Here is a 10,413-nt window from a genome sequence, read left to right as displayed (position 1 = left end):
TGTAAACTCCATGGTTAGTTTACACACTGATATGCACAGACTTTGCTTTAATTGGTGGAGCTTGCAAGAAAAGGATGTGGGGACCATATCGCATACATGCAAACCCACGTGGTTTGGATGCTCTAAATTGACCTTTAGGGTCTGAATTATAATGAATCAAAGAGGACAATTAAATTCGTTAATTTGGTTTTACAGCTTCATCTGCCACCAAGGTCAGCGTTTGGATACATCAATTTCTGCATTTAAATGCCAAGTTGCAAAGGTTAATTCATCACATGAATAAAGAGAAGTGTGTGTGTGTGCGCGCGAGCGCGCGTGAGGGAGCAGAAACAGGCGCCTCGTACGCGGATACAGTTTCTACCGGTAAGGGATCTCCTTGACCGCCATAGATTAAGTTTCTCCTTTCGTGTCTCTTACACGTGAATACAAGAAACGTCGCACTAAGAGCAACAGCTTTTTTTCTCTGATTATGAATGTTTTTCATTTATCAAAATATATAAACTCATGTTGATCACCGAGCGCGTCCCGCGGTCGCTGCCAGGCGTCGTATTACCTTCTTCTGGGCACAATGGGCTCGTAATATGCCTTCTCTGTGGAAACGAGTGGTATTCTCGGTGGCCTCAGTGCTGTGTGTCTGCTCGGTGGTCCTCCTGGTGGTGGCCCTGTCCACGGAGCGGTGGGTTACCGGACGGATCCTGTGTAAAACCGGAGCGGAGATAGTGAATGCGTCCCATCCTGAGCTGGAACAGTTCATCGGGCACATCTACTACGGTTTGTTCCAGGGAGGGAAGACCAAGAAGTGCGGACTCGGGAACAGGCGCTCCAAAATCTACAGTAAGATATCGTCTATATAACTTGTAAACTATCTTAACTACCGGACCACAGTATTTTTCTTTTCCAAATAAGCCCTCAGACTATCAATAGCTCACTGATCGGCAGGATACAACCATGACAGGGGTTTGAAATGTGGACAAGATATACTCAGGATGTCCATGTGTTTATATTCTGAAATCTAATTTTATTTTCTTTGTTTCCGTAGAATTTTGTGATGCTAAAATGTCCACTGTCAAATTAGATGTGCAGACTTGATATCAAAACCATGTGTTAATAATGCCACAGTGATTTCCCCCCCTTTAGTTGTATAGCCAATCATTAATAAAGCCAGTTTTAATGCTTTAATGGGATTTGCTTATTAAGTACGCTGTATATCGAAAACCTCCATGTCCTCCTCACAGCCCTTGCTGATTCTCTCTATTATTGTTGAGGGATGGAGAACCCAGACTCAGGTCACTATCAGAAAAAAATCCAAAGGCTGTTTAGAATAAAACAGAATAGAAATACTTTATTCATCCCCCAGTGGGGGAAATTCAAAATTGTTTTTATAATTTTTATTATAATACCAATTACATCAATAAGTTTATTGGTAGAGCAAGGTTGAAAACTAGGTCAGCATGGTAATCTTTACAGACAAGAGTTTCTTATAAGCAAAGCAGGAAAAGGGGTCATACATCCAAAAGTGATTAACAGTGTATTAATGTGATTAACAAAACTAACTGAAATGGAGAAATTATTTAAAAAATAACACAGGAAGTGACCGTTAAGCTAACTAATAAGAGAGAAAACAAACCACGTCAACACAAAACAAAACCCAAACCATGACAATATTCACAGTCCAGCTCTCCTTGTGTCTGTGGGAATCCACAGTTTTCCCAAAGCTTGTGCGAACACTGAATGGTGGCCTTCACATGATGGTGATTCTTTTCCTCCTGGTGGCTGTGGGCTTCGCGCTGGTCAGTCTGTCTTTCTGCATTTACAATGCACGTAAGGTTCCCTACCAGAGCATCAAAGGCCACAAAGGACTTTATTTGTGGAACTTCATTGCAGGTATGTGAGGACTGTGTCTTCAACATTTTCCCCCTTATATGTCTCTCAACATTGTTGTATAATGAAATGATGATATCATAAACATAAACAGATTTCATGAATATAAACAGATCACATTATGAACATGAATAGATCACATCATAGACATAAACAGATGACATGATAAATATAAACAGGTGACATCATGGATAAACAGGTGACATCATATATATAAACAGATGACATAGATATAAACAGATGACATCATAAATAAACATGACATAATAAATATAAACAGATGACAAAATATAAAGAGATGACGTCATAGATACAAACAGATTTATGATTTCATCTGTATATATATATAAATAGATGACGTCATAAACATGAAGAGATGGCATCATCAATATAAAGAGATGACATAATGAATATAAAAAGATGATACAGATGATCATAGATATAAAGAGATGACAACATGAATAAGAAATGTCATCGATAACATCACAGAAATAAACAAATGACTACATAAACAAAAGATGAAATCAGATAAACAGATGACATCATACATATAAACAGATTACATCATAGATATAAACAGATGACGTCATAAACATGAACAGTGATGTCATAAACAGATGACATGAATAGAAACACCTGACATCATAGACATGAAAATATTACATCATATATATGAAAAGATGACATCATAAACATAAAGAGATGTTATAAACATGAACATATTACGTCATAGACATTAACAGATAATATCATAAACATGAACAGATGACATCATAAATAGACAGATGACATCATATATGAACAGATGATGTCATAAACATAAAGAGATTACATCATATATATGAACAGATGGCATCATATATATGAACAAATTATGTCATAGACAAACAGATGACATCATATACAGATGACATGAATATAAACAGATGGCATCATGACTATAAAAAGATGACGTCATAAATATAGAGAAATGACGTCATAAATATGAACAGATGATGTAATAGACAAACAGATGACGTCATAAACATAGATGGCATCATGAATATAAACATGAATCTTAAACATAAACAGATGACATTGTGAATATAAACATATGACGTCATAAATATAAACAGATGTCATACATATAAACAGATGCATCAAACAGCTAATATAAAAGACATATATATGAACAGATGACGTCATAAACAGATAACATCATGACTATAAACAGATGACATCATGAATATAAACAGATGACATCATAAACATAAAGAGATGACGTCATAAACATGAACAGATGACATCATAAACATAAAGAGAAGGCGTCATAAACATGAACAGATGACGTCAGAGACAAACAGATGACATGATGAATAGAAAGAGATGGCATCATAAACATGAACAGGTGACATAATAGACAAACAGATGACATCATATTTTTGAACAGATGACATCATATATATGAACAGATGACGTCATAAACATAAAGAGATGACATCATACACATATTATCAGATGACATGATAAATATAAACAGATGACATCATTAATATAAACAGATGACATCATATATATTACGGCATCCTGTTTTGGTATGGAAGCAACTGTGTCGCAGACAAGAAATCACTGCAGAGGATTAAAAACCACCCATTCTGTTCCTAACTTTTCTTCTTTTTCTTTTCTGTCACTTCACCTAAATCATCTTTCTCTAATAGCTATGAGACTGTTTTGTTTCTCAAATTTCTAATTTTTAACAGTGTGTTATTCCTTCACCGGCATTCCTGTTCCAGAATGTTTAGCCTGCCTGATATCCTCCCTCATCTGTTTCCAGCTGTCTTTGGTTCCCTGGGTGTTTTGTGTTTCCTGTCAGCTGTGAGACACCACGGGCTAACAGAGCGGGTGGCGAATTATCGGGAGAACCTCTTCATCCTCGTTGTCTTGGAAGACAATCTGGACTGGTCTTTCTGGCTTGGGGTCGGCAGCATTGGGACTCACTTTGCTGTCTGTGGAGTGGTTGCGATGAGTCGTATTAAGCTGCCCAAGCCAGAGATCAAGAAGCCTGAAGAACCTACAATTTCTTCTCTGGACCTGCTCTACTGAGGGACAGACAGAAAAGCATAATTGGCAGCGTTTCCATCACTCACAGCTGATCAGAGAAAAGCATGAAGTCCTATTTGCGCACTTTTGCATGGTTTTGGGCCAATTCCCAAAATTCCCCTCTGAATGTTTGACACCCTGTGCTGTTTATTCTGTTGTTGTATACATAATGTTTCTAAATGTATATTTTTCATTGTGTGTATGGAATGTACTGTACAAATGTTTTACATGTAATTTCATGGCAACAGAGTCTTTGGTGTCCCTTTCTAAAGCTTCTAAGGTGTCATGATTATTATTATCTTTGATTCATAGAAAATGCTTTGCCATTGCTGATGCTTAAGGCTCCTGAGGTAAATAAACAAATGCATGATGTTTTAGAAATAGGAGCAGTTTAAGTTTAAGACTTTCATTAAATTCAACATTCACACTTCTGCATGCAGATTTATTTAAAACGTCTTTGTGCACGTTTAAACAAGGCTTTGCAAATCAGTTTTGGCATTGTTGACTAGTGGAACTTCAATTGAATCGGCTTGTCACTGTTTTCCGAATGTCTGATGGACTTAGATTTACTGAATATGCAAGATAAAAACTTTAAAATGTACAAACTATGCATTTGTTCTTTGTATTCTGTCAAATGGGCCATTTTCCATGGGGATTTTCATCTCTTTTCTTTTTGATTCTGTCAATATTTCATGATGTCCTTTAATTTTATTTTCTACATGCAATAATGTCACCTGAGTAACAAATAACTTTCAAGAATGAGTCCCTAAGATGTCAGTTGAGTATTTGATCTGGTTTTGCTAAAGTTGTTAACTAAAAGTGACACCAAACAAACTGAAGTTCTTTACAAAAGACAGTACCTATTGTACACATTAAATAAATAAATATGAAGCATTTACCCATAATCAGCTAATCATAAAGAGAAAAAATTAAGTAGGCATTGTATTTGTACAAAGCAGTATTCACATCCATCGCTAGGTGACGACAAATGCCCATTGTTGTCGCTTGTCTGTGACGCACAATAAACGCGACCCAGTGAGGTCGTTCGGCTTCCTTTCACATGTGAAACGCTCGACCTTTTAATAGTTAAGTCGTTTAGTTGGGTTGCTACATGTCCAGTCGGTGACAATGCTTCTTGTGAGGAGAGCTGTGCAGACGGCGGTGCGGACGAACATCTGCAGGTCATTTTCTTCTTCACAGACTCACCTGCATGAGAAAAAAGTGAGTACTTTGACATCAGCTGACGAAACACTGACTGTTACATCAGGGACTCACATGGGTCACTCACAGTGTTTCACAATGGGTTTAATCCAGTGTTATAATGGCTGTATAATGGCCTGTGCTTGTTTGTTTAAAAAAAAAATACCGTGCTGCGTTTGTGTCTCTGCAGGGTCTGGTGCTGGGAGTGTTTGAGAAGGAGGGAGAGGAGGGTGGCCTTCATCTGACAGAGGCGGCAGCAGGCTTCGATCAGTCTGTGTCTGGAAAACTCTCTGAACTGTTGGAAATGTGAGTCCTTGAGTCTGAAATCTGGATCATTGCAAAACCTTGACTCTTGTTTTTCAGACATTCTGTTGTAGATTTGCTGCTGTGTCCTGTTCGGTGACAGTTCACTTTTGACTCTTGTATACAGAGGAGTTCATGTTGGATTCAATGACTACAAGGTATTCAGATCCTGTGGCTGCAGAACAATCCCAAAATCATCAACCCTTCACTATCATGCTTGACGTGGGTGTGAGGTGTTTTGGCTGATATACTGTGCTTTGTTTGCAGTCTGTTCTGTTTTTTTTTTTTCAGTTACAGTGAGCATTGGATGGTCTTATGTTTGGATGATCTTGCTGGCACGTCCACTCTTGGGAATATTGGCAATATTGGCAATTGTCTTGAATGTTTCCACTTGTTAATAATCTTTCTCGCTGTAAAATGGACTCTAGATAATTGTTTTATAACCCTTCCAGATTGATCGGCGGCAACAATTGCTTCTCTAAGATAATTTTGGATGTTTTTCCTCCTTGGCATTGTGTTAAAACACACCTGAATGCTCCCCTCCAGCAAACTGCCAAAACTTCTGCTTTTATGGAGGTGCTTACATTTACTGATGATCAATTATTTAAGTGCATTTGACAGGCAGCTTCTGGGACCTGACTTTGCAGGGAGATATTGTCCAGTTGCATGACAACACCAGAAAACGTTTTGTATGTCCTGACAGCAGTAGTTTTCCACTTGAATTTTAATCCATTACTCAGTCCTACGTATATTAACAATGTTGATTTAGAAGATTGTTTGTATATGGCTTGTGATTGGAACACTTAATCACATAATGTCAGACTACTAGGCAGAAAGGTAGAGCAAACAGAGACTTTTTGTGTGCTTTTTGTGGTGTAGATGTGAACTTTGTCCAATAACCTATCCCAGTTAGGATTGGAACATGTACAGGGATGGATTTGAGAAGTCATTTCCTAACATGAGCTAGAAATTATGTTGTTAAATATTTTCTGAATCTGTCCTCACAGATAAAAGTTTCCACAAACGCTGCCAATCAGAATGGGCTTTCAGGAAGTCAATTTTAATGAGGGGCTGTGTTTGTTTGCGCTAATAAACAAAGCACATGTTGTTATTAAAGGCTGATTTATATTTAGAGAAAATAAACAGAAGAGATTCGATTCACATCACTTAAATCAATGCTGTCATTGAGTTTTTCTGCTTGTTAATCTAATTTTATTGACTTGAAATTAATTTAATTTGATCAGAAACCTAGAAAAAAAAGAGCATTGCATCTTTTTGAGCACCAGTCAAATGTGAAAGAATGAACCTTTTAATGAAACTCATTGGGTACAAGACATGTTCAGAGTCTCATTCATCTCTGTCTTATTCTTTCTCTTTCTCTTTTCTATGTATGAACAATGTTTTTAAACTGATAAAGAACAGAGAACATTGGACTCTTGGTCAGAGAAGGAAAAGTTAATTTTATTGTTTCCCTAATATTGGTATCAGGTATATAAAACAGACCTAAAATGACACTGGCTAACTTATTTCCATGTAGTGTCTGTTCAATGTTTTTGCTTGATAAGCTTTTTTTTTTTTTCCAGCTCTGGACCAGGACTTAAGAAAGGCAAAAGCAGAATATTTTATGGAATTCACCAGGTAACAAGGTGTCACATTAGTATTATAAAGCCAGTCTACTAAGGGCTTTAGAGTGAACTTTCTTGTGTCCTCTGCAGGACTTCCCGTGTGTGGCAGTCGTCGGATTAGGCAAAAACGATGAAAGCGTTTCCAAGGCTGAGAACTGGGAAACCAGCAAGGAGAACGTCAGACAAGCAATGTCAAGTAAGACTTATTCCGGCATCTACATATGTGCATCTTGAGTTGGTACTTTGCTGATATCTTTGTGTTCGTATGTATGTTCAGCCGGCTGCCGTTTGCTTCAGGACCTGGAGGTGAACCACATTGAGGTGGATGGCTGCGGTGACACCCAGTCGGCAGCAGAAGGTACCGTTCTCGGCTTGTTTCACTATGACCAGCTCAAGTCCAAGAAAAAGACCAAAGTAACAGCACAGCTTCATGGAAGGTAGACTAACAAACTTATGTTCATTGACTCTATCAGCTCTCCAGCAGTTTTGTGGATGTTGACATAGAACATACAGCAACAGTTTGCTTTGTGTCTGTGTGTTTCTAGCACTGACAAGGACGGCTGGGAGAAAGGTGTCCTGTACGCAGAAGGCCAAAACCTGGCTCGACTGCTCATGGAAGCTCCTGCCAATCACGTCACTCCTACCGCTTTTGCAAATACCATCGAGGAGAAACTAGCTCCACACGCCGAGCGAGTCATTATAAAGAAGAGGTTTGTGCATCTGTCGTGAACATTGATGGAAAGGATTTACTGCCAAGACTTTTAACTGTATTCTGAGAGAGAAATGGTGCAGCCTTGTACAATATATCTGATAAGTGCCTGTCAGTGCATAGAGGTGGATGTGTAAAGGGTGAAACGTTTCAATTTGTTGCATTTTATTCAGACTGCTCACCTTTTGGTATAAACACTAACCTAGTTTTAAAACAATAAGAATTTTTATACATTATTTCGATTGAACGCTCCCAGATCCCAGGCTTGGATCGAGGAGCAGCAGATGGGAGCCTTCCTCAGTGTGTCAAAAGGTTCAGAGGAGGCCCCCATTTTCTTGGAGCTACACTACAACGGTTCACCTGACAGTAAGCAGCCGCCACTGCTCTTAGTGGGAAAGGGTGTCACGTTTGACAGGTAAACCATAATAGTACTCAGCCAAGCTCACTGCTGCACATATCAACCTCTATACGAGCCTTTCTGTTAACTTTGCGGCCACTTGTCCCTCTCTCTGTGTGTGCAGTGGTGGTATTTCTCTGAAGCCCTCCCCCTCTATGGATGCGATGAGAGCAGATATGGGAGGAGCCGCCACTGTGTGCGCGTCCATCGTCACGGCAGCAGCTCTTAAACTGCCAGTCAACATTATTGGTGAGCTTCTTGACATTGCACATCATTAAGTTTGATTTTTCTGCCATGTTTCTGCCCAAAGTGACCAAAATTTTAGTCCAAGGAACCTTTTTCAAGGCACTGATGGGTTCTTTCCCAGTGTTGGTTGCCAGTGTGTCTACCACAGTTCAATTCATTGTATATAAATCGCACACGAGTGTCTGAGCATGTTTCTGAAGTGCTCTCTGCTCTGACTCAATCAGGTCTGGCCCCGCTGTGTGAGAACATGCCCAGTGGAAAAGCAACTAAACCAGGAGATGTTGTCACAGCCAAGAATGGGAAAACAATCCAGGTGGGTGGAGCTATGATGACAGGTGCGCCAGTGTGCACGTACACGGGTACACATGTGCAGTGATGATCTGGTTTCATTCTGCCATTCAGGTTGATAACACAGATGCGGAGGGCAGACTAATCCTCGCTGATGCCCTTTGTTATGGACACACCTTCAACCCTAAAGCTATTGTCAATGTTGCAACACTAACAGGTGGGATTTTGACACAACAACATTCATTTTATGTCCTGTTTAAAGACATTTTGGTCACTGGTTTTGCTCAGTGTTGATGACAAGCTGTCAGAGCTATGAACATATCTGCTGTTATGTCATGAAGATATAATTACATAATTAAGTATGGACAATTAAAAGCTAAAATATGATGACCGGTGATCAAAATGTGACTTTTCCTCTCTCCAAGGTGCTATGGATGTAGCTCTCGGCTCAGCAGCAACAGGAGTATTTACAAATTCTGACTGGCTCTGGGAGCAGCTGCACATGGTACTACAGATACGTGGTGAACACAAACACAAGGTGTCAGTCTCTTCTCCCGTCCTCTGTTGACAAATGGGTGCGTGTTTGTCTGTAGGCTAGCGTTGTGACAGGTGACAGAGTCTGGAGGATGCCTCTGTTCCAGCACTACACCAAGCAGGTGACTGACAGCCAACTGGCTGACCTCAACAACATCGGCAAGTACAGCCGGTACGTATCTCACGACTCACATAATGCCGTGCAGCTCTTGCCAGAAGCATCACAGCATCAGATGAGTTTGTCATGGCTTTTTTTTTTCCTCTGCATTTGACAAGTTTGTCTGTTGATTTCTAGTTCTGGTGGTGCGTGCACGGCAGCTGCGTTCTTGAGGGAGTTTGTCACAGCTGCTCACTGGGCTCATCTGGACATTGCCGGTGTGATGAGTAACAAAGATGAAATTCCTTACCTGCGGAAAGGCATGTCTGGGAGGCCGACACGAACGCTGGTGGAGTTTGCTGCCGGACTGAGCCACAATGGCTGAGAGATGGACACAAAAACTGGTCATATGCAGGACTTTTCGTCAACATTGACCTTCCCACATGGACAGTCAAAGCCAATGCAGAGTAACCATTGCTTGCACGAAAAAATAAGGAGTTTTTATGGCATATATTTAGATTTCTTTTCTCCGAAAGTTGTTTTGAATACCTAGTCATTTATATGTTGTAAAAATGAACTCTTACTTATTAAATAAAAACATCCAGATAAGTTCACGAGCAGGTGTGTTTGATACTGTTTCTGGTGTGTGTTGGACATGGATATGCACTGCATAAGTAAAGGTAAGTGAGACTTAAAGATCTATAAACATGATTGATTTCATCTGAAAACCACAGGACATTGAGATGCAGCCTGAACGCCCGGCACTTCTTTTGATTTTGTGATTTTTCACATGATTTTGCAAACTGTCTGCAGGAATTACCTTGTGTTAAGCCACAGTAGCTCAGGAGGAGAAGTCATAAAAATAAACCCCATTTCTCTGATGCATAATTGTGTGTGTGTGTGTATATGGGAGAGCAGGACAGCCTGTAAACTGTATAGAATAATAAGTGAAATGTGTATGTGACTGGTAGTTTAAAGCGCTTTGAGTGATCAGCTTGACGAGAAAAAATGTTAATTAAATGCAATCCATTTACAATCTATCGCAGCAGTGTAA

General features: G+C 39.6%; 2 protein-coding genes across 2 annotated transcripts; both read left to right on the top strand.

Annotated features, from left to right (window-relative positions):
- The first annotated feature begins 581 nt into the window (after positions 1-581).
- On the top strand, positions 582-4,055 carry clrn2 (clarin 2). The gene is made up of 3 exons (XM_072383823.1): positions 582-834; positions 1,705-1,884; positions 3,695-4,055. The coding sequence occupies exons 1-3, from the start codon at positions 582-584 to the stop codon at positions 3,961-3,963; spliced, it is 702 nt and encodes a 233-aa protein (XP_072239924.1). The 3' UTR covers positions 3,964-4,055.
- Positions 4,056-4,979: 924 nt separating this feature from the next.
- lap3 (leucine aminopeptidase 3) lies at positions 4,980-9,968 on the top strand. Its single transcript, XM_072384851.1, has 13 exons — positions 4,980-5,181; positions 5,351-5,466; positions 7,047-7,101; positions 7,179-7,284; positions 7,366-7,525; positions 7,634-7,798; positions 8,054-8,212; positions 8,319-8,443; positions 8,665-8,753; positions 8,843-8,945; positions 9,154-9,233; positions 9,322-9,434; positions 9,558-9,968. The coding sequence occupies exons 1-13, from the start codon at positions 5,089-5,091 to the stop codon at positions 9,742-9,744; spliced, it is 1,551 nt and encodes a 516-aa protein (XP_072240952.1). The 5' UTR covers positions 4,980-5,088; the 3' UTR covers positions 9,745-9,968.
- The last annotated feature ends 445 nt before the right edge of the window (positions 9,969-10,413 follow it).

This window comes from Leuresthes tenuis, unplaced genomic scaffold, assembly GCF_036924035.1.
Source record: "Leuresthes tenuis unplaced genomic scaffold, fLeuTen1.0.hap1 SCAF_4, whole genome shotgun sequence".
In the NCBI taxonomy this organism is placed as follows: Eukaryota; Metazoa; Chordata; class Actinopteri; order Atheriniformes; family Atherinopsidae; genus Leuresthes; species Leuresthes tenuis.
Note: the sequence above shows the minus strand (reverse complement) of the source record. Positions and strands in the feature narration are given on the sequence as shown.